The sequence below is a fragment of the Pezoporus wallicus genome, unplaced genomic scaffold (genome assembly GCF_028554395.1).
Source record: "Pezoporus wallicus isolate ANWC-B61680 ecotype Strahan unplaced genomic scaffold, APGP_CSIRO_Pwel_v1 contig_11009, whole genome shotgun sequence".
Classification (NCBI taxonomy): Eukaryota; Metazoa; Chordata; class Aves; order Psittaciformes; family Psittacidae; genus Pezoporus; species Pezoporus wallicus.
The window spans coordinates 44,827-68,279 of NW_026637281.1; the positions used below are offsets into that span (position 1 = coordinate 44,827).

Here is a 23,453-nt window from a genome sequence, read left to right on the forward strand (position 1 = left end):
TGCTGTGCAGCTCCTGCAAGGCCACTGGAAATCCAAGGACAAGGCCTCCTGGAACATTGGCTAAAGCGGTTATTCACTATAATCCCTTTTACTCTTTGCTAATAAACTAGTTGAGTTAGACTGGACTGATCTCTGCATCCTTTATTTTCAAGTTAGCTGCAGTTGTGTGTGACCTCAGTGTTTGTGCTGTGAAGACAAGGCAGGTGGCGACTGGGCGAAGGTCTGTGTGGATGGTGAATGTCTGCTCCTCAGGGTGAAGGACCTTCTTTAATGTCTCAAGGGATAATAAGAAGGGGAGGAAGCCATAAACAAGAACATTCAGTTAAACAAATCTGACCAACAGCTGGTGTGTTGAATGGCCTTAAACTGATAGAGGGGAGATTGAGATGAGATCTTAGAAAGAAATTGTTCCCTGCGCGGGTGGTGAGGCCCTGGCACAGGTTGCCCAGAGAAGCTGTGGCTGCCCCATCCCTGGCAGTGTTCAAGGTCAGGTTGGACAGGGCTTGGAGCAACCTGGTCTAGTGGAAGAAGATGTCCTGTGGCAGGGGGTTGGAACTGGATGAGCTTGAAGGTCATTTCCTACCCAAACCATGCTATGAGTCTGTGATTCTATGACCTCCTGCCCTAGAGAGCACCTTTGAACTAGCTCTGGCAATTAAGAAGCTGGCAGGGACAAGGGCTCTTATCCTATGTGCTCTTACCAGCAGCATCTAAAGGGGTTTGTAGGTCCCTTCCAACCCAAACCATTTTGTGATTTTAGGATTCTGTGAAGGAGCCTGTGGTGGGAGCCAAGCCTGGTCAGTCACACTAATGGATGAAAGGGAGCCCGAGAAGTTATTTCAGTGAGGTTATCAGAGCAGGTGCTGGTCAGTTGGAAACTAAAGTTAAAAAAGGCAACCAAACCCAAAATGCAGCCCTGACAAAATAGACATGGAGACAATGGCTTGGAAACATGTTGATGCGGGACTCACGGACAACGCAGAGATGATCAATGTGATCAAGCGATTGCCAAATTTTTTACAAAGCCTTAACTCCTTATATACTATTTCTTACATGCACTTACAGTGATTTGGCATATTATGATTGGATACATGTCTTGAAGACCCTTAGTGACTAACATATAATTGGTTAAGCACAGGTGTGAGAACTTGACCTCGAAAGCTTGCCAACAGTCCACAGTTCTCATAACTCAGTGAATTCCAGCTTCTTCTTATCTTGCTTGCTTAAGCTTCTTCGGGCCTCTCATGGCCTTGCTGTATCTTTCAGGATTATTCAGAGTTTATGTACCAGTTATCCTTTCTCCTGTGAGAACACTGCCTCCACAGAAAAAAGCCTCACCAGTGTGAGCGTGTGCTGCAAGGACAAAGCGAGTGGTGAGACCTGCGTGTGTGTGAGTGGATTTGACTCCAGCTCCTGGAGTCACATGGGTGTAGATGCCTCTGGTGTCAGCTGCTGGAGCAAGAGGGGTCTCAGTGCAATGACAGGAGTGAGTGAGGATCTTTATCCTACAGCTTCTGGTGTGGGAATGGCACGTGGCCTGAAAACCAACCACTGGTGTGAATGAGGTGAGTGAAGGGCTGAGCACTGGTGGGTGGAGCAGGACCACAGGTCACAGCCCAAACCGGCTGTGCATGTGAATTCACCAGCAAACTTCAAGCTGGAGTGGCTGGGAGAGTGGCCTTGGCCCAGGCTGTACCCAGGGGTTGCAGTGTTCATGTTGCCACATCACGTGTGCCAAAGCACTCTTTCAGGGCTTCTGTTCTCCCATGCATACTGTGTGTAGCTTGCAAGCTTTCGGCAGTCTTCATCTTTCAGGTGTCTGTGTGCCTGTAACCTCCAGCTTCTTCTCCAGTACAGGGAGGCAGCGCTCTACATGGAGGCCTGTGGGTGTCAGCATCTCTGCCAGTCCACCCTGGCCTGAATCTTCTTTGCAGGGATCACCTGGCATGTCCTTCCCTGTGGACACCGCTGTGGGAAGGAATGCAAGGACACAAGGATGCATGGTTTGTAACTAAGGTTCTCAGGATAACTGACTTGCTCAAAAGGAGTTGATAGGGGAGGCAAAAGACCTGATGATGAGATATGAATGGAAAGCTGTGCAGGAACTGACTGGTGGGGGTCTGTCACAGGGGCCAGAAAATGCAACTGACAGGACTAGGGTGACAGGCTGGAAGGCCAGGATGGGGCTGTAAATGGAGAGGCGGAGATTTTTGTGTACCAACATAGAATCACGGGATGGTTTGTGTTGGAAGGGACATTAAAGCTCATCCAGTACCAAACCCCTGCCACAGGCAGGGACACCTTCCACTAGACCAGGTTGCTCCAAGCCCCGTCCAACCTGGCCTTGAACATGGCATGGGGCAGCCAAAGCTTCCCTGGGCAGCCTGTGCAGGGCCTCACCACCCTTTGCTTTTGCTTTCTTTTCTCCCTTTCCTTGCTCTATTTTTCTTGTTCTTTCCCCCTGTGTGTAACCCCTCCCACCCCCACCCTGTGGCATCCCAAACATGTATTTCTTGTCCCACCTGTCCCTGGAGCTGGTGGGACACGGCCAGACTCCCTGTGGAACCCAGACATTCCCTTCACCCCAGTCCTGCCACCTACGCTCCTCCTGGGGTTCTGCTGATCCTGGCCTCAGCATGTACAGAGTCTGGGATGGTCCCAAGTCCCAGCTGCATTGGGAAGGTCATAGAACCATAGAATCTCAGACTGGCTTGGGTCAAAAGGGACCTTAAAGCTCATCCAGTTCCAACCCTCCCTGCCATGGGCTGGGACACCTTCCACTAGACCATGTTGCTCCAAGCCCAGGCCAACCTGGCCCTTTGAACCACTTTTCTCTTTCTTTAAAAGAAAACAAATTACAGATTCAGAGTCACTGGGGTTGGAAAAGAGCTTTAAGATCATCGAGTCCGACAGTAAACCCCGCACTGCCCGGGCCACCATGCCACTGTTCCCCTCAGCGGATGCTCAGCCACCGGGGGCCGCCCCTGCCCCTTCCCCTTCCCGAAGAGGGTTTCTTTGGAGGCCCCGTGCCTTCTCCCGGCCCGCGGACACGGGGGTGAGCAGCCCGCGGGAAAGCAGGCTGCCCCCCGGGAGAGGAGCCCGCCACGAGCCTGGCTCCTCCTCCTCTCCCTAACCCCTGCGGGCCCTCCCCGCGTCCTTGTTTCTTCTCCCAGGAAGCCGCTTACGGGAGCAGCCCGCAGATCTCAGCCCTCAGCCCGCGCTCCGCTTCCGAGCGCCACGCTCCTCCCGCTCTACAGGCGGCGCCCTCGCGCGGCGGGCGGGGCGCCGTGGCGTCACGGCCACGCCAGGTGGGCCGATGCGGCGGCGAGAGGCGGGCTACGGTGGCCGGCGGGGGTCAGGGCCAGGGCGGGCGTGGAACGGAGGACCGGTACTGGCACCTGGAGCAGGCGTGGGGGCCACCATGGAGTACGTGACCGCAGAGCAGCTGGCCGGCTTCAGCAAGTACAAGGTACGGGTGGGGCGCGGGTGTCGGGGGCCTGGCCGTGGGGCTGGGGGCTCCTCGGGGCCCTGCGCTGTGAGGGGATGTCCAGGCGGGTCCCCCTGGGAATGGCGGCATTTGGGCGGGGGCTGCAGTGGCACCTGGTGCCGGGGTGTGTGTGTGGTGCTGGGCGCTATGGGAGGGGGTGTCGTGGGGCTCGGGGTGCTGTGGGACACGGGAGCTGGGGAGAGGGGAGCTGCCGTGAGCACTTGTGGCTTGCGGGGAGGCGGGGGCGGCCGTAGGTCCTGGCCCCGTGCAGGGGGAGCCTCGGGGCCTGGTTCCGTGGGGGGAGCCAGCGGCAATGGGGTCGGGTCCCGGGTGCATGTGTGTGTTTATTAAAAGGGTGGTTGTATGAAACGTGTCCCCCCCCCACCCAGCCGCTGCCTCACTGTGGGGTGCGGTGAGGTCTGGGGCAGCGTGGTGGGTGCTCGGTTCCATGCAGGACCCCCACCCATCCCTCCCCATGCCCTTTTCCTGGGTGGGCCGTGTAGGGGGGCCCCAGTGCAATGCAGCATGATGAAATGCTTCTTCCCCTTAGCCCCCCCCCCCCCCCCCCCCAGCTCTTTCACGGTTGGGGGGGGCTCGGTGCATTAAGGACCAGTGTGTTGAAGGTGTGACAGTGTGAGACGTGGGACCCTCTCCTTGCTGGCGGGGACAGGGGACTGTCATGTGCTCTGCAGCGAGCCGAGGGGTGTCTGTGTGCAAACTGGGCACCCCCCAGCCTGTTTCCCAGTGGGGACGAGGATGCCACGTGCAGTGCTGCAGGGTACAACGTCCAGCACAGTGCAGTGTGAGCAGGTCTGTGCTTCAGGTGGGCACTCCCAGGCTGTTTGCCGCCTGGGGAGGACAGTCTGTGCCCAGCAGTGGGGACAGCAGAGTGTGGGGCAGTGGCAGTGTGACTTCGTGCCAGCTGTGCTCCCCTAGGCATGTTCCTGGAGTGGGGACACATCTTCATGTCCAAGTACAGCACAACATGACGTTACCAAGTGTGGTGTGAGCACATTCAGTGTGTGTGCCCCCCTCCCTGATCTGACCCTAGGAGTGAGGGGCATCACTGGGCACAGTGAGGGTGTGATTTTGAGTGGTACTGTGGCAGCTTGCTTGTCCTCCCTCCCCTTCCTTGCCCGTCAGCAGTGTGGTCGAGGCAGGCAGTTGTGGCATGTCATTACGCCGTCCTTTGCCAGGTTGCACTGTGGCCACCCCTGCCACAAAGGGGCTGCAGAGGAGGGGACTGTGGGTGCGTGTGGGATCCCATATTTAGCTTGAGACCATGTTGCTTCCTTGCTGTGGCTGCTATGTGTGTGGTCAGACCAACAAAAACATGTCAGATGTTATCCCTGTCTCTTTGCTTGAGCATGCCATGTGTGCAGTCTTTGAAGGAAGGCTCTGTAAGTGCTGATGGACTCTGTCATAGCAGTTTAAATCCCTACGGGCTGATTTGGGCCAAAGTATATGGTATCTTTAACACAGGGGAACATTGTGTTTATGCGGAGGGGAGGGTGTTTGTTGTATTTTTTCTTCTCCCAGACCAACAGTGAAGCTAAAAGGTTTTACCTCATCTTCTCCTTTGTTCTTGTTCTAGGATCCATCGCATTGGGTCATGTTGCAGTCATCCTTCCAGGGTGAATCACAGAGTGTCCTTTAAGCCTGGATAAGTCTGAGACATCTGGGGAGTGAAGCTGAAGCTCCTCCTGGAGCAGTCTGTGGGGGCAGGAGTGGTCAGGGCTTCCTCACAATCTCCTTTGGCAGGCTCATTGCTGATGAGGTGGAGATAAATGGACTTGGTAGAGCGAGTTTGACCAATGTGACAGGTTGCATGAGATTTCTTGTGGAAAGCTGAGCGTATGGGGATTTGTCAGTAAAATCTGTGTTTAGAAAGGCAGTGAAAGATGGCAGTTTTGTGTGGGTGCTAGAAAAAGTTAAGTAAAACACACTCGGGTTTGAGCCAGGCCTTGCAAAGTAACTAATTTTGCTCCTGCGAAGACAATGCTTTTGCTTAAACAGGGAGACTCTTGCACGTTAACCCTATTTCCAGCAGTGCGTAGAGGGGTTTGTGGTGTTGCTGCCTTCCTTCTCAGTACCGGTGTGGTGAGAATGGGGTCCCCACCCTCTACAGATAGTGCTAGCAGTTGAACTTGGGAGGGTGCAGCAACCTTTTCATTTGTTTAGCAGGCACCAAAGACCTGCTCCCAGGTCATGGCCTTTATGAAGGTGCTTCTGATGAAACACTGTTGCACTTAAATCTATGAACAGGACCTTGAATGCAGACCAGGGAGAGGAGAAAGGTCCTGTCTTGCACATGAAGTACAGTGTAGGCAGCACTGGCTGCTTGCTGGCACCAGTTATGCCCTGGTGTTGTGTTTACTGGCCTTGGTTTCGGATGGCATAGGGCTGAAATGTGTAAGGAGGTCTCCGATGCATGGTGGAGCTACCGCTCCAAGCCTGGCACAGCTGAATGGATGGGCAGAGGCCAAGAAAGCTGCATGTGTCCTGAGAGCAGGAGTGCAGTCTTACTGGCACAAGTAGCTTTGTTTGAGAGATTGTGGTTTTACTGAGTCAGCAGGGACTTTGATAAGAGCATGCAGGTTCATGCTTGGTGCTCAAAGAGCATCATTCTATCCTGTGCTGAGGGTTTGTCTTACATGCTCCCCAGGGCAGTGTGAGCACCTGCAGGTTAAAGTGCTTTGCTGGAGATGGCAATAAATATGGAAAAGAGGAGTCAGAGCTGGCATGTCAGACTGCCGTGAGGGCAGTGAAGCCCTGATCGGTCTGTGCAGTGCTGCCCTCCTGTGTGTGTTGTTTGCTTGGGGAGCTTTTTTTTTGTTTGCTATTTTAGCCTTGAGAAAAGGGCTCATCCAGGCCCAAATCTCTAATACTGGGTTGCATATTCCAGCCTTGCTTTAGGCATTGAGGCTTGTCACAGAATCAGCATCTTACAGAGAAGAACAACTTCCTAATATCTCATCTAAATCTCCCCTTTGTCAGTTCAAAGCCATTCCCTCATGTCTTGTCCCTACAGGCCCTTGTCAAAAGTCCCTCTCCAGCTTTCTTGTTGGCCCCTTTAGGCACTGGAAACTGCTCTAAGGTCTCTGTGGAGCCTTCTCCAGGCCTAACAAGTCCATCTCAGTCTGTCTGCTCTGCCCTTTCCTTTCCTGGAAGGTGACTCTAGATCCACCACCACTCTGTTGATGAAAAGCTGATTGACCTTCTGCATACAACTAACAGTTCTTGCCCAGAAAACTTCTGCAACAGTATAAACTGTCATCCCAAATGGACAGAGCAAGAAAGAAGCAAAGTGGGATGTGTATGGATGGCAGTGCAAAGGAACAGAAGAGTAATGTAGCTGTTGCTGAGCTGCTTTCTGTGCCTCATCCCCAAAGTGAGCCTGTGTTTTTAACCTGAGTCGAAGGAGTCAGTGTGTGGCAGCAGCACCAGGTCACCTGAGAAGGTGTCTTGTGTTGTCTAACTTGAATTTGTACTTGGAGCCAACACAGCTGGGAGGCTTTGAGCTTAGGTTGGACCAGCCATAACTGCGATGCATGGTCAGAACCAAACCCTCTGCGGGAAGGCTCCTTCAGTTCCTGCTGCCAACAGCTCTGCAGCCTTTGACTGCCTCAGCCTTTAAGCTGCACCTGGCAGAAGCTTTCCAGCCTTCACACGATAGATTTGGAGAAGAGCAAGCACAGTTGGGGGTACATGGAAGAGGCAGCCAAGGGAAGGAATGTGTCCTCAGAGAGGAGCTAGTGTCCCTGCAGCTGATACAGGAAAAGCAAAATTGCTTCATGCAAGATGATCCACAGCTTTCTCCAGCCCTGGCTGGTTTACTCCCCCTGTTGCTGCCAGGAGTGCATATGGGAAGCGGCAACTCAGGAATCCAGATGGTTTTAGCTTTGCAGTATGCACATATCTCCTGGCTGGGGGAGAGGCAGGTGTACACCGCTCCTGTCACCAGCTGCCTCTGTGCTGCGGGTGGTGGGGTGTAGAGGGAGCCGTCCTTTAGCTGCTCTTGAAGGGATGCTGAAGAGCTCCTCTGCTGAGGAAGCTGCACAGCAGAAAGCACTGTGTTTAATCGTGCGTCTAACACTTCCTCAGTAGGAGATTGTGATTTGGGTGTAGCACATGTACCTCTGGAGACAATTTAAGCAAACCTAAAGTGGGAAGGAAGGGTTTCTCTGCCAAATCACGTACGTCCTTTGTCACTAATGTGTTACAGTCTTGCCTGGCAGCAGCATGGCAAGGCTTCTCCTGAGGAGATGCTGTATGTGGCAGTTGGAGTGCTGGACAAATCCAAGGTGTGTCTGTTCCAGTGCTTCCTCTGGCTTGTCAGGGTGGAGCTCTTGGTATCAAAAATAAAGCTTTTGTTTTGAGGCTGTAGAGCAGGATGCATGTGTTGACCTTCCAAAGAAAAGCAAACCAGACGCTCTGCTGTATTGACTGTCCTCTCCCAAAACCAGATGCTCTGTTAAGTACTGAATGTTTTCTGCCAAGTAAGATGCAGCCAGGCATTGCGATTTCAGAGTGTAAACCTTGCAGTTGGATGCCAGAGGTCGTGATCTGCTTCTTAAAAACCCATCTGCAGATTGCTTTCTGACAGGCTTTTGGGAAACCTTCTATAATTTTATGGGGAGAGGGAAAAATGGGACTATGTGGAACATTTACAGAGGTGTCTGCTCCTGCTTTGTTTTCTCTAGGGGAAAGACATATCCCTTTCTTCCCTCTAGGCTGCCTCCCAGTCCTGTTTTCACAGAGCAACCCAAACAAATTTCCCTTGTGGAAGTTGTCGCTGCCTTTCTCAAGTGTGGTGCCCAGAGCTGGATGCAGTGTGTGAGATGGAGCCTTACCAGTGCAGTGGAGAGGGGGGGGAGGGATGGCTTTGTGTGTCGCATACAGCACAAGTATTACTTCTGCTTGTGCATCTTGATGAGCTGCACGTTGTTTTCTGCAGCACTGTGACTCTTGTGGCTCCCTTTAGTGGGTCGGGAGGCTGCGCTCGCAGCTGCCACGGTGCCAAAAGCTGCTCGACTGCAAGCAAGGGCAGAGTGCTGCAACATTGCTTGTGCTGTTAGTTACAGACAGCTTTGATGGTTTGTCACTGCCTTTTTGTGTCCCAGTCGTGTGCCCTGCATTTTCTGTAGACTTTCCCTGCCCAGTGCTGTATGAGCTGCTTGCAATTCTGCTTTATTCAGCTTTACCCTTTGGTGTCCTGTGCTGTACTAGTGTCTTCTGATGTGATGGAGTCACTGATGACTATTCCTAGGGCATGTCTTGCAGCCAGATGTGTGGTCACTCTATGGCTTTTTCATTCAGCTCATGTAGGAGGAAGGGAAGTACTTGAGTGACTGCTGTGTATGAGGCTGCAGCTGTGTGTGTAAGTGGTCTCTGCTAGTGTGTTTTTGTCACCATGTGAGCTGGGTGGAAGTGCAGGTATGAGCCTCCCTGGTGATGTCGCCTGGACCTTGGGCTTTCCTTAAGGGTATGTGTTATCCTCAGGAGTAACGGTTTGGGGGGAAATGCTGGTAAAGGAGGATGTGAGAATGCTGCTGCTTACATGTGACATGGGAGGGACATGAGAGGGAAGGCAGTGCCACATGTTTGGGCCCAAAGGTGGGACAGGCTGAAGTCTTACCTAAGAAGCTTTGGGAGCAAGTATAAGTTCAGTAAGAGGAAAGCAAATTTGGTCTTGGGAAGTGCCTTTTATAGCAAAACTCCTGCACCCTAAAATCCTTCCATTTCTATGTCCCCTCTCTCCTGAGCAGGAGCTGGTGATGGCAGCCCATGGGTAACACGCAACCAGCAGTGGCGTGGGGAGGCTGGTGGCTCTTGTGAAGAAGTTCTTTGTCCCATTACCTGTGTGGGCAGCAAAATGAAGTCCTCTTGGTGTCTGCTGCCACGTGCCTGCTGGGCTGAGGCTTGGGAGCAGCTAGCAGTGTTCAAGTGCTAGAGAAAGCATCCCTGCTGCTCATCCCAGCTTCTCTCTGCAGCAACATGCACTTTGCTGTGGGTTTGCCTGGCAACCTGGTGTGAGCGGGTTGTGTTCTCTCAGCATGGAGGGGAGTACCTCAGCACATGCCAGCCTTGCTCTCCTACCAAGGTGGCTGGTGTAGAGCTGCCCATAGCAGCACTGCAGCATGGCTGCAGCAGTGAGGGGTAACATCTCTTGCCTTGGCAAAAGACAACCCTTCTCCAGCTGCATGTTCCTGAGGGTGGAAGAGGCATCTGGTATGGAGTGTAGCTGTGTGTTTGAGAACGTGGCAGGCCCTGGGGGGGCTCATACATAGTACCAGGAGGTGCTGGTCTGTTATTCCAAGAAGAGAGGCACTCAGCCTCTGGAAGGTGACATTTCAAGTGACATTTCAAATGCCATTTGTTAGAGCTAATGCTATAAGGAGAGAATAGTATAGGTAATCTTGCAACCCTTTTAGATGGTGGGAGCCTCAGGCATCAAATGGGCCTGTGGTCCATGTGCAGTGTGCTGGACAGATCCTGTCTATAGAAGATATTTCACAGAATCACAGATGGGTTTGGGTTGGAAGGGACGTTGAAGACCATATGTTTCCAACCCCCTGCTACTGGCAGGGACACCTTCCACTAGACGAGTTTGCTCCAAGCCCCTGAGGTCCAACCTGGCCTTGAACACTGCCAGGGATGGGGCAGCCACAGCTTCTCTGGGCAGCCTGTGCCAGGGCTTCACCACCCTGACAGGGAAGAACTTCTGCCTAAGATCTCATCTCAATCTCCCCTCTGTCAGGTTAAAGCCATTCCCCCTTGTCCTGTCCCTACAGGTCTTTGTCAGAAGCCCCTCTCCAGCTTTCTTGTCAGCCCCTTTAGGCACTGGAAGCTGCTCTAAGGTCTCACTGGGCTCCACAGTTTGATCATTTGAGCTATTAGAGGATTTTCTTACAGGAAAACAACTTTATTCCTCATTTCCGGTGTCAGATGGGAAGAATGTTCCCAGGAGAGCTTCTTGCTGCACTCCTGGGTAAAGGATAGGACATGCAGGTGGCCCAGTTACTGATACCAAGTAGGAACTGCCCACAGGCTCCTCTACTGCAACAAGCTGGCTGACCTTATCCTGTGGCTGGGGGATCTGTGCAGCGCAGTGCAGCACAGGCCTGGGCAGTCTGGGGCTGCTGTGGTGTGGATTGCTGACTCCTTGATGTTCACCAGTCCCCATGTCAGGGTCACTGCAGCGGACTGGATTTGCAGTATGTCAAGCACAGTTGTCCTGCAGTGTTGATGAGGCCCTCGCTTGGGAGACCTGGTGCACTGAATGCACCAGAGGGCTAGACATCTACCTTAAAGGACTTCTTATCATGGAAAGTACTTTCCTCCTGAGTGCTCTTCTCCCTTTTCTGCATCCTTCTTCCAGCTGGGAACCCCTGATCTCCTGGGCTGTCATCAGCCTGAGGCAGCACCAGCCCTGCCAGGCATTGCAGATCCATGAGTTGTGTGTGTATCACGCTTTGCAATATCTGTAGCTCCCTTAAGCAAACAGTATGATGCAGAACTGCTGGTGTCCTCTCTGCCCTGAAGAATAGGGTGCTCTTCCCTTCAGACAGCCTCAAGAAATCCTCTTGCCTTCAGACTTCAAGTGCTATGCAGAGCAGGGCTACAGATGGCTGGAAGCTGTCCCTGGCAGGCTTTTAGAGGCTGCTCTAGAAGTACAAGCCCTAAAGAGATCTCTGCAGGGTTTGCCCTGCAGAGCAGCCACCAGTGTGTGCCAGTAGCAGCTCAGACCAGTGGAACAGCCACAAAACAGGTAGTGAGAGCAGCAGAAAGGAAAGGTTTTTGATGCTAGTGGTGTGGATGTGAGGCGTGAGGCTATGGTAATTAAAAGACTGGTCTTCCTCACACCCAGACAAACAGCTTGTCTTCTCCTGCAGGGTCCTTAGCGGGAAAGGTGTGAAGGAGGGGAAGCCTTTGAGCCCTGTTCTTGAGTAACTTAACTCCTTCCCCCGGGGCTCTTCTGATTGCTCTGAGACTGTGTTTGCCTTTAAACAGTGCATGCTTCCCAAGGTGCAGGAAGTCCTCCTAGATTCCATGACCTCTAAGATAAGCAGCTGTAAAAGTCAGAGGTGTTTTTCTTCTCCATTTCTGCAGCTGAATTCAGGGTTTTGAACCTCTGCTTAGCTTAGTGTGGCCCTTGTAGCTCTTGTGGTCTGAAACCTGCCCAGCTGCTGTGGTTGGAGGAAACAGTGCTTGTAGGTTAACTGGAAAGGACCTAGCTCATGAGCCTTGGCTGAGCTTTTGCTCTGTGCTAAAGCAACGAGATGAGGGTTAGTGGTTTATCCTGCGTCCTAAGACACTTCTAACATGTATTGTGAGGTTTTGATGAGTGATGAGCTAGTTCTGCTCCTGGGACCTAGTCTGTGTGTGTCTCTTAGTCTTGAACAGTCCTGCTGCTGCTGCTTGTCCCTTGGGGTGCTGTTTGCTGCTGCCACAGGTCTGGTTCCTGAGTGGTGAGAGTTGATCTATGGGGTATCAAAGATTTTGAACCGTGTTTTGGTGAGAGATCCCCATACTCTGTTTTTAGCCACACAATGACAGTGATTGAAGACCTTTGTGGTTGGGGACCTACTGCTGTTTCAGTCCACAGTGGGTCCTGCAGGGTTTCCTATAAGGAATTTCAAACCTCTGTGGGGTTTTGTGCAAGAAGATGGCTCACCCAGAGACACACAGCTTGGCTATATTGGCTGCCAAACAGCTGGACTATTGGGCCAGGGCTGCCTTGGTTCCAGGTTGGATGGGGCTTGGAGCAGCCTGGTCTAGTGGAAGGTGTCCCTGCCTGTGGCAGGGGGTTGGGACTGGATGAGGTTTAAGGTCCCTTTCAACCCAAACCATTCTAAGATTCTGTGGTTGATGCTCACAGGGTGAGGCTTGTGCTGCTGCAAACCACCTCTCTGCCTTTCCTTCTGGTGAGGGGAGCTGTCTTTGGCTCTGCACTGCTGTTTGTGTGTTTTTTTTTTTACTGCAGTCTCTGCCCTTAAAGGCCTGAATTAGGCAGCCTGTGTGTGTGACGGGTTCAGGTAGTGGATTCCTTGTCCTGTCCTGCAGCACGAGCCCTTCTGGCTCTTCTCTTGCTGTGCAGGTGAAGGATGAGGCTCCTGCTCTGCCCAGCTGACTCTGCAACAGCCCGTAACCCTCTGCATCCCTTATCCCCCTTGAAACAGTGGACTGCTGTCCCCAGCTCGTGGCTGGGGACGTCTGTTAAAACTGGGCGCCTTTCTCTGGGTGTGAGCGCAATGGAAGAGTAGGAAGAAGAGCATGCAGAGGACAGCCAGGTCACAGCTCTTGCCCGGAGTGCTCTCCCAGTGTTGCAAGATGTGCAGAGCAGTCATTTTAAAATAGCATAGGCTGCTCGTCAGGCCACCTTGGGTCTCTTCAGTTGCACTGTAAGTTTACTGTGGTGTTTGTTGGCGCATGTTGCGTCTTGGCTATGAGGAACTCTATCCTAAAAGTCACTCTTTGCTAATTAGCAGCAAGTATTTGGCTATTGGGAGTGTTTGGAAGAGAATCAGAGTACATTGTGGAAATGAAAGTATCCCATAGCGGGCTCAGAAAATGGCCGTGTTATTTGGGTTCTATAATTGGCCTGACTTTGCTGTGCTTCAAGTCTTGCACAAAGCAGGATGTCAGGATTTACAAAGTAACACATCTTTTTTATGCAAATTGTGAATTTCCTCTTTGTGGAGAAGCGGGACAAGGGATGTGGGGAGGCAGAATGTTACGTGTTATAGAGGACATGTGCTTTGGAATAGAATGTTTTATTTGTGCCTTTCACATAGGCTCTGTTGAAACTTGAAGGTAGTCTTCCCCCTCGTTCCCTGCAGTGCTTTGTTTCATCTGTAATCATCTCCTGATGTGTGTGGGCTTGTGTTTTCCTTTGATATAGGTATACTTAAAAGTTCATTTCTTTTTCTAGGCACAGTAACAAGTTCTCTTTTCTTGTGTGTTCTCCTGGTTGGTGGCTTGGCATCAAACCCAGCTCATTCCTGGGTTAGGCCTAGTCCTTCTGGCCTTGTTCTCTGGGGAGCAGACTGGGGCTGCACTCCTGTGAGTGTCTGCAGCTCCCCAGTGGTTCACATGTGAGGGGCAGCCCAGCCTGGAGCCTGCTGCCTTCTGTGCCCCCTTGCCCCGGCTGCACTATCCTGCTCACCCTGGTCATTTGTCTTCTCCTTAGGCACCAGGAGCAGGCTTGCACAACTAGTTTGGTCCCCCTCGTGGGTTCTTCAGCCCTTTTTTTCAAAGTCCAAGCCAACTCTGTCAGCAGTAGGAAAGTCTTTTGGTTGTCACAGTGTTAATTTTAACAGGTTTCCTGTTTGTGCTTTTCTGCTTCTGCCTTTTCTTCCTCCCCAGGATCATTGCTCTGATCCCTCAGTTCCCACTCCAGAGGTTCTTCATTGGCTGATCCCCTTTGAACTGCATCCCTGCCTTGGGCCCCTGAAGGTTCATCTTTCCCACTCCTGTCTTCACCATCTGTGCATCCTTTCTGCAGCTGATCACCTCGAACCGCAGCAGAAGCAGCGGTGACCCATGTTCATGGATATTTAATGCTCCCAAACAGAGAGCGCTCCTGGATGCAGCTGAAATTGGCAGGCTGCTCTCTAAAGCCTGCCATCAACATCAGGTGTTGCTCCATGTTATGTATCCATGGGGAAATAATTCCCCCCCCCTTCCCTCAGCACAATGATGCCTCATCTCTGGCAAGGCCAGTGTTCAAGGCCAGGTTGAACGGGGCTTTGAGCAACCTGGTCTAGTGGAAAGTGTCCCTGCTCACGGCAGGGGATTTGGATCTAGACCTTAAGATCTCTTCCAGCCCAAACCATTCTATGAGTCGGGTGCATGGAGGGCCCAGGTCTGGGTTAGGCTGGGTGGTCATGTGCTGGTGGTTTGCATTCAGGGATGTTTGGTTTATCCCTCTGCAGTAGCTCTTGTAGCTGTGGTCCTGAGGAGCTTTGCTTTCCCTGAAGCTGATTTCTCCTGCCAGAGTGAGGCCATTACAGCAAGTTCCCCAGCCACCACACCAGTGGTCCTAAACACTTCTGCCCCCTGAGCTGTAGTGGAGTATGAGCTTCTCCCCAGTGTTCACCATTGACTTCGCTGGAGGAGTGGTCCCTTTTCTGTGTTTGCAGAAGGCAGGAACAGTCTCCCAGCTGGTGTCAGGGAGAACTGAGGCTCTGAATGTGAAAGCATATTGGCAGGGCAGAAATCAGGTTTTCCCAATGAATTGCACACCCCATGGAGCTTGGGGAGCAGGAAGGAGTTTTCTGCTCATTGTGGTAGTTCCTCCTGGGGAAGAGGGACTCTGACCTTGCCAAAACCTTTGCATGCAATGTTTTGAAGGATCTTTAATTTCTAGATCTCTAAAACCTGCATGGTGAAAACCAGGCAGGAGGAGGGAAGTGATGCTGGTGTTGAAGACACTGTGGGCAGTGTCTGCTTGCTGCTGGGGCAGTCCCTCCTGGCTGTGGGGCAGGCAGACTGGACACTAGTCCTGCTGTTCCCCGCCTGCTGCTCACGGTGGGGGCCAAACCTGTCAGCTCATGTGGTCGTTGCAGGTTTACCACTGCCAACATGCTCTGTTCTTACGTGAGCTGAGAAGTGACCTCAAAGATAAACAGGAATTGAGTTAATAAGTACCATTAATCATGATGTGACTTCTTGTGCATCACCAGAGTGTGGGCATAGTGCAAATGCGGCTTGTTTGTGCTGGCATGGCTCTGCTCGGTTACATTTGCTGGGCTTTGTTGAGTTCACTGCGTCTTGGCTTATCATGAGCTTGATGGGAGAAGGTTCTTAACCTTGTGCCCTCTTGTACTTCAGGAGATGTATAGGAAACAGCCCTATGGACTTGCTGGAGCTGCTCTGCTGAGGCTCCCTCTGCCCTGCTCCTGCTGCCAGTGACAAGCAGTGAGACAGGTTCATGGCCAGCAAGCAGCACAGGCTGCTATGGACCTTGCCAGAGTGCCTGTGAGCAAAATGGGGTGTACAAATCCATCTTTGCTTGCCGTTCCCAGCATGGGTGCCTGTACCACCAGTGCTGTCCTCCCCCAGCCTACCCTGGATGGGTTCAGGTGTCTGACATTGGTGTTCCCAGGGAACCTATGCGACTGTTTTTGCTTTGCTGCTAGCTCAGGGTAACCAGATTACTTAGCAGTGCAACTGTTTTTCTGGACAGGAAGGCTATTAGTAGAATCTGGGCCATAAATCTGTATTTTTTCCTCCTTGGACACATAATTGGATCTTCCAGAAACTGCCTGGTTGCATGATGAATGTTGTTTTTAAGCTGTATGAGCCATTCATGTCTCTAAATCCCATAACAATGCCAGTCAGATGGAGCAAGCAGGGGGCTGAGGGATCCTGTGGCTGTCCTGGCATGGATGAGGTGCAGGGGAGGCTGCGGCTTCATAGTGTGAGAGACAAGATTGCTTCTGCAAAGTTGGCTTTGCTCTTTTCTTGATGGGACCATCTGGGCTGGGTTGGCTTCTTCCTGCAGTTACATGAGAAGTGGTGTCTGCATACACAGGACTATTTTAGAGCAGAGCCTGTTACACGTGCCTGTCTGTTTTGAGGAGGGAGCTCTGGGGAGTATGGAATGCATTCTGTGCACTCACACTTTTCCTTTGACCTTCTCTTCCTGAAAATGAGGGGGAAATCAGAGTCCTGGCTTGAGGTAGTCATGGTAGTGATATAAAAATGACTTAGAGAAGGATAATAGTCACATGCGTGAGTCACTAGACCAACATATAGAGATCCGAAATGGAAAAAGTGATGCTAATTGACAGAGAGGATGAGGTGGGTGAATGACAGAGCTGGTGCTGTGCATGGTGAGCTAAGATAATGCTGTGTTTGTGGCCTTGAGAGTGTTTCGGCAAAGCAACTGCAGCAGCTAAGTGTGATAGCAGCTCTGTGGGTGTAAGAGCCCCAGTCCTCAGCTTGGGGCTCTCTAGGGCTGTTGGGCTCCTTCCACAGCTTTGCTCCAAGGCACAAGCGTGTATGAACAGGCAGGTTGAGACCCTGCATTCCCACTGAAGGAATGTCAGTCTCCATAAGTGTTGGACCTGGAGGGCTGACACAGGAATGAGGAAACTCCATCACTGGTGTGGCATCTCCTGCTCTCTCCACAGTGTGGGACGCAAGGTGAGTGGCCAGAGGAGTGAGTTGTAAGTGAAACACCTCCACAGCTTGCTTTGTTTCCAGCTCTGATCACACAGAGGCCCCACACCCAGAGGAGGTGATGGCCATGCCCACCTGCCCTTGACTGTCTGTCCTCCTTTGCCCACTTCCAACTTCCCCATCTTTGTACTGTCTGTAGGAAAGAAACCAGATGACAAAAAGCAGTTGTGGTGCAGCTGAGCATGGCAGATGTTGCTGAGCTTTGTCACAGAAGATGCCTGGCTGGTCATTGCTATTCTGGCAGGTGGCTCTCCTGGGCAGGCATCCGTGTCCTGGGTGACCAGGAGCACTGTTCCTTAGGGTGGCTGGCAGCCTGGCACCAGCCCCAGCTCATTCCCTTTGGTCTGTTGGTGTCCTCGGAGCTGGCAGAGCACTGAACTGCCTCGCTCAGCAGTGAAGTGTGCCTCCATGAGGAGGGTTGAAGCTGGGGTGGTCGTATCAGCAAACCCCTGCAGAACAGCTGCCCTCTCCCCTGAGAAACGGGTCACTCCAGGTCTTTGAGTTCTGCATGCAGGGTGGGAACGTGTGTGACCATGGGGAAAAGATGCTTACTGACCGTTATCCCCAGCCTTTGGGGGCACAGGGGAAAGCTTCCTGGGGGAAGCTTCCCCAAGGTACCTTGTAAACCAAGCATAGACAATCCAGGGTGCTTCCCCTGCCTTGCTCCAAGCCTTGCATCTGTTTTCTTGTTCCAGGGTGTTTTGGGGATAATGAGATTTAATCAGTCTCCAGTTCTTCTCCTCCCCTAACCAATGCTCAAATCCTATTATCTTGTAAAGCATTTGGAATTCTGTCCGCTGAAATTGCGTTAAGCCAGGATGGAAATTCCTTGTGGCTTAAACCTTGCCTCCATATGGCATCAAGTTGCTGCTGTTTGCTCTGCAGCGACTAGAGGCTTGCTGGCATGGGGATGTAAGTTCTGGGGCTAGCCCTCAGTGAGATGGACTGATCCATCATAGGGAGGACCGGGAAGTGCTGGTAGGGGTACAGGAATGCTTGCCAAGGGTGGGATTCACCCAGTTAGGAGCAAATACTGTAAGCTCTTAGCCAGTGTGCTCAGAGCCCTTAGAGACCCGGTGCACCTTCATCTTGCTGTGTTGTGGATGCAGTGTTGCTTTGTCTTTTCCAACTTTTTTTCCCACCTTTTGAATGGACAGACTGCTTCCAGGGAAAATGGGGTTTCCAGCCAGAGAGAGGAAGAAACTGTGGGTGCAGGGATGGTGGCTGGTTCAAGGCCATGGGGTAGGTGGGACATGGAGCTGCTCTGTGCTGATGGTTTCCTTTTGCCAGCTGCACTCCCCTTATCTCAGAGAGTGCATAGGTTATGTCTATGTGGCAGTGCAGGAGAGGTGGAGGCTTTGATTGCTTTCCGTAACACTGCTCATTACCTTGGGATTAGACTCATGCTGATGCTGAGGAAGTGCGCAACAGTTTTCCCAGCCATGGAGACCCAGGGTGGGTGGGCACCAGTAGCCACCCCACTTGGCACCAAGGAGTTTCATAGCTTATGGAATTCTTCTTGGGATTCTTATCAAAGTGTTACTTGGGGAAGAGGACTTTAGACACAATAATCTTTGCTAGGAAGGGCCTGTGAACTGGAGAGCAGATAAGAGCTTGTGGAGCTCTTGAGAGCCAAATGGTGTCAAAATTTTATCTTTCTAATTGGAAACTGCTTCATGGCTTGTCTAGGGCTTTGATTTTTACTTCTGTTTTTATTTTTCCCACCACATACACACCCTGACCACCTCAAATGATCTAAGAGCAGTGGGATGAGGGGATTTCCCAAGGGCAGGAGCTGCCTCTGCTGAAATCTTTTCTCCTTAACAGAGAGGAGCCCTCTGAGACTTGTCCAGTGTGGGGTACCCATGGGCCTCCTGGTGTTCACCCACCAGTCTTCCTCCTTTGGAAATGTGAACTCCAGCTCCCTGAGCTGGACACAAACGAGGAGGAAGATGCTGATCCGTCACCAGGTCCGTGGGCAGCTGCTTCAGACTGCTCTGCCCTCACTGAATAAAGAATAATGACATGGGTCCTTCCTCCAAATAGTGAAATCTGTCATCCGTTCTGCTGCAGTCACTGTGTTCCTTTGCTGACCCCAGTCTCTGTCCCCACCTCCACCAGTGAGGTGAGAGCTTGGCTGGGAGCCCCGTGTCCCAGCTGTGATGGGATGTGTGGAATTTGGAGGTGCTTGTGGATGTGTGGTGCTGTATATGGTGTTTTGGGGTATCTGCAGGACAAGGGAGGAGGTTGAAGACCTTGCTCATAAATATCTGCTCTGTTTCCATGAGGAGAAAGTCTTTTCCAAGTGACTGGAGATGGGCAAGACAATAAGAGCTGCCATCTCAATGGGGTTAGTCCTTGATTGAAGTGTGCCAGCTCTTGTGCAGGACCTCTGCAGTCAGTGATGGTGTCTGGATCACTCAGAGCTGTCAGCACAGAAATGTGTCTATTAGTACTATTAGTATCCTGTCTGTCAGAGACTAGTCTTCTGTTTTGGGGACCCCACCGAGGGGACTCATCACTGTTCTCCTGCAGCCTTTGGCAAAGAAGGTGCCAGGGTAGCAAAGCTGATGAGCCTGCAGACCAGTGGGGCTATAGGAGCAGCCCCATCTCCCATGGTTGGTGGGGAAGTCTCCCCCGGCCCTTCTGCTATATTTGGATGCTGAGCCGAGGATGTCCCTGGTCCTTCTCATCTTGTGGGACAGGGCTCAAGCAAGAGCACACCAAGATGTCCTTGGTGGGCTGGTCCCATGGTGTGGGTGCTTGGGGCCATGGGACTGTTGCTGCTGCTTCAGCTTGTGAGGATTGCCACCACACCTGGTGTGGGCATTGGAGTGTGGGGCTTTGGTGGGAGTGTGGGCTGCAAAGGAGATTGCATGTCCTTGAGTCCCTTCCAGTGCCTAAGGGGGCTGGCAAGAAAGCTGGAGAGGGGCTTCTGACAGGGGGGAATGGCTTTAACCTGACAGAGGGGAGATTGAGATGAACTCTTAGGCAGAACACTTCCCTGTGAGGGTGGTGAGGCCCTGGCCCAGGTTGCCCAGAGAAGCTGTGGCTGCCCCATCCCTGGCAGTGTTCAAGGCCAGGTTGGATGGGGCTTGGAGCAACCTGGTCTAGTGGAAGATGTCCCTGCTGTGGCAGGGGTTGGAACTGGATGAGCTGTAAGTCCACTTCCCACCCGAACTGTTCCATGGTTCTATGATTCCTGCCTTCCAAAATCTGTTGTGGTGGGCGTGGTACCTGTTCTTCTCATGGGGCTGCTCCATGTGGAGGGGAGGCATTGACTGCTGGCAAGGAATGTGCACCTGAGAGCTGGCCCTGTGGGGTTGTGTCCAGTGTCACTGGAGTGTTGAGTGCTTTTTGGGTTGTTTAGCCCTATCCCTGGTGACGATCTGTCCTTGACCCAAGTGCTCTTGCGGTGCCAAGACTTGGGTAGCAGGTATCCTCATGGAAAGCTCAATGTTCAGGATCTGTTTTCCTGCAAGTGTTGGTGGAGCCCTAACTACTTGTTTTTGTTTTTCCCTTGTCATTCACAGTACAGTGCCGTGGACAGCAACCCTCTGTCTCTGTATGTCATGCATCCCTTCTGGAACACGATAGTGAAGGTGAGACCTCCTCCTCCCCTGAGCGGGACAACAAAACTCCAGTCACCCTCTGTAAAACTGTCAGCTGAAAAGCCCTGCTTTGTTTGTGGTGCAACTAATGACAAAGGATGCTGCTTGCCAGCCTGCCCCGAGCTCACTGCATTGCAGTCTAAAGCTTCTACCTGCCCACTGATATGCCAGATGCAGCTAAGCAGTGCTGTCTAATGCCCAGATGATTGCAACCAAGTCTGCCATGGCCGGGAACAGCACATGGTTCCTATTACATGTTTTAATGAGTTATGTTTTGCTGCTTTCCCGTAGATCTTCCCTACCTGGCTGGCCCCAAATTTGATAACGTTTTCTGGCTTCCTGCTGCTTGTCTTCAACTTCTTCCTCATGGCATACTTCGACCCTGACTTTTATGCTTCTGGTAAGGCTGCATATTCATGTTTGGATGTGAAGCATCCGAGTGCTAAAATCAGTCGCCTCCTCTGCAGTGACCTCTGGTGCTTGTTGATAAGGCCTCTTAATCTGGGCCTTCCCAGAGAGGAGTGCCTGTACCAGATGAGGGACAGAGTTGAGGGGTTGAACTTGCTGGGCTTCATGACAAGGGCTTGTCCAAATGTGAGTATGCTGGGCTGCACTGAAAGAAGTATCGCCAACAGCTCAAGAGAGGGGATTCTCCCCACTCCGCTCTTGTGAAACTGCCCTGCAGTCCTGCTTCCAGCATAAGAAGGATGTGGAGCTGTTGGAGTGAGTCAGGAGGAGGCCATGAAGATGCTCCAAGGGTTGGAGCGCCTCTGCTATGGAGACAGGCTGAGAGAGCTGGGCTTGTTCAGTCTGGAGAAGAGAAGGCTCTGGGGAGACCTTAGAGCAGCTTCCAGTGCCTAAAAGGGCTGACAAGAAAGCTGGAAAGGGCTTTTGACAAGGGCCTGTAGGGACAGGACAAGGGGGAATGGCTTTAACCTGACAGAAGGGAGATTGAGATGGGATCTTAGGAAGAAGTTATTCTCTATGAGGGTGGTGAGGCCCTGGCACAGGTTGCCCAGAGAAGCTGGCAACCCATCCCTGCCCCATCCCTGGCAGTGTTCAAGGCCAGGTTGGATGGGGCTTGGAGCAACCTGGTTTAGTGGAAGGTGTCCCTGCCCATGGCAGGGGGTTGGAACTGGCTGAGCTTTAAGGTCCTCCCAGTCTGTGACAACTTCCCCCTGCTGGGTGAATGTGTGCCTGGTTGGCAGCATGTGTGCGAGGCAGGAGGAAACAGTTGAAATCTTGAGTAGGAATTGGCTCTGCCTACAGAGCAGACAATAACCTAGCACCCTTATTTTTAATCTAACGGTGTAACGTGGGAAAGTCTGCTTCCATGATGTCAGCAGGTGGAGCCTTGTTCTTTGCATCCCAGCTAATTGCTCTCTTGCAAAAACATGCCAACACCACATTCAGACTAACAAAGGCAAAATCCTCTTTCTTGATTTCACTGTTCTGCATGAGGATATACACAGCTTTAAACTTTTTCACAGTATCCATGTTCCTCTGATTGTGAATCCAGAGGTTCATTTGTGTCCCCTTCCTCATGGGACTGAGCCAGGGCAAATACTAATACAACATGATCACTTTGAGTCACTTACCAATAGCTTTCTCTCTCAGTTTCTCTCTCCCTATGCCCCTGCCAGGTTTGGTTTAGGTTGCTCAGAAAAGTCCATCTCATTTTTCTAAAACTGGGCCAATTATCAAAGCACAGTTAAGTGGGAAGAATTTGGGGTTCTTGGGATTGCCTTCATCAGTAGCAGACAAGTACTGTTCTTGGTGAGTCAGGTTCTCAGAAGCTCAGGTGGCCTCAGTGGCTGTCAGCTAATATGTGGACTGTGTTTTGGCCCACAGGCTATGGGAGGAAAAGCAGACAGTAGCTCAGGGTAGGAAGCTCAGTATGAGAATCCGCAGAACTTCAGTCACCCAGAAACTTGAGCTCTGCCAAAAGGCTGGTGAAGCTCGTGCTTTAGGACCTTTTACATACGTGTTATGCATGTCCTGCTTGGAAACAGAACTTTTCATTTTGCTGGTGAGGCCTCCAGAAGCTTCCGCCTTCCTTCCTTGTGAATGGGTTTGTTGACATGATGCCTTCCATTTGCTGCTGGAAAGGCATCATCATGCTGCTCTAAGGAAATAGGAGTTGGCATTTCATGGAACCGCTGCTCCCCTGGGAGACCTCCTCCACGTGTCTTCCTGTGAGGCTGCTGCCAAGAAGCTGTGCTGCTTCCTCCTCTTTTTCAGATGCACCTTTGGGCTCCGTGAGTTGCAGATGACTGAGCTGGCTATCTGCTGAAATGGTAGTGGAGGAGGTGGAGGTGTTATTAAGAAGGAACTCTATCTCAGTTGGCAGGATGCAGTCTGGAGCCTGGGCAGGGAATCCTGAGATGTTTCTGCAGAAGCAGGATGTCTCCACACCTTGGAGAGGCTCTACTTGACGCTCTGTGAGCAAGTAATTGAGGAGAGTCTGATCTGCCCATGCTTCCATGGCATGCATTTGGCTAGCTGCGATTGCCAGTTCTTAAATCCCGTGGCTCTTGGGAGCTGGGGACAGAGCACAAGTATGTTCTGGGAAGCAAAGTCCTTGGTGACCCAATTTCTCATGCTGCCATGTCCTGAAAAGCTAACATCTCAGTTTCACTGTTTGAGTTGTGTAGGTGCCTTGGTGAGCTGTCTTGTCGCGGTGCCTCTTGTGCCAGAATAATCCAATTGAAAGTATGTGCTGAGCTGTCCTGACGTGGGTCTTTGATCTCTGCAGCTCCTGATCACCAGCATGTTCCGAATGGAGTGTGGGTTGTTGTGGGTCTCCTCAACTTCATTGCCTATACTCTGGGTAAGACTATCTAGTTGATTGTGGGGGTTTTGTGTCTGTCATCTGTTCAAGCTGTGGCCGTGTCATCTCCGAGCCTGCTGAGAAATTTTTGATTCTGTGTGTCTGCCACGCACAGATCCAGTTGCTGCTTGGGCTGCTCAAGCAGTTTCTGGAAGCTGCTTTGCAAAGCGGGTAGAAGGAAGTTGTCCCACGGTGAAAAGAGGATGCTGGAACCGACTTCATGGCAAAATGTGAAATTCTGTCTTTAGTCTGCTTTAAATGAATGTGATTTTGTCAGGCTATTGCATCTGTCAGTCTCAGAGAAGGGGGTGGGGAGCACACTCCCCATTAGAGGGTG

The 23,453-nt window shown here is 51.9% G+C and overlaps 1 protein-coding gene across 2 annotated transcripts in view; it reads left to right on the forward strand.

Moving 5' to 3' along the window:
• The first annotated feature begins 3,219 nt into the window (after positions 1-3,219).
• Positions 3,220-23,453, forward strand: part of SELENOI (selenoprotein I) — a 28,048-nt gene continuing 7,814 nt past the window's right edge. Inside the window, exons 1-4 of one of the 2 annotated variants that reach the window (XM_057404655.1) lie at positions 3,220-3,469; positions 20,209-20,277; positions 20,578-20,686; positions 23,042-23,116. In XM_057404655.1, the coding sequence (XP_057260638.1) occupies positions 3,317-3,469; positions 20,209-20,277; positions 20,578-20,686; positions 23,042-23,116 (406 nt within the window). In that variant the 5' untranslated portion in view covers positions 3,220-3,316. The remainder of the gene's footprint in view (positions 3,470-20,208; positions 20,278-20,577; positions 20,687-23,041; positions 23,117-23,453) is intronic. The other variant, XM_057404654.1, reaches the window with a different exon arrangement.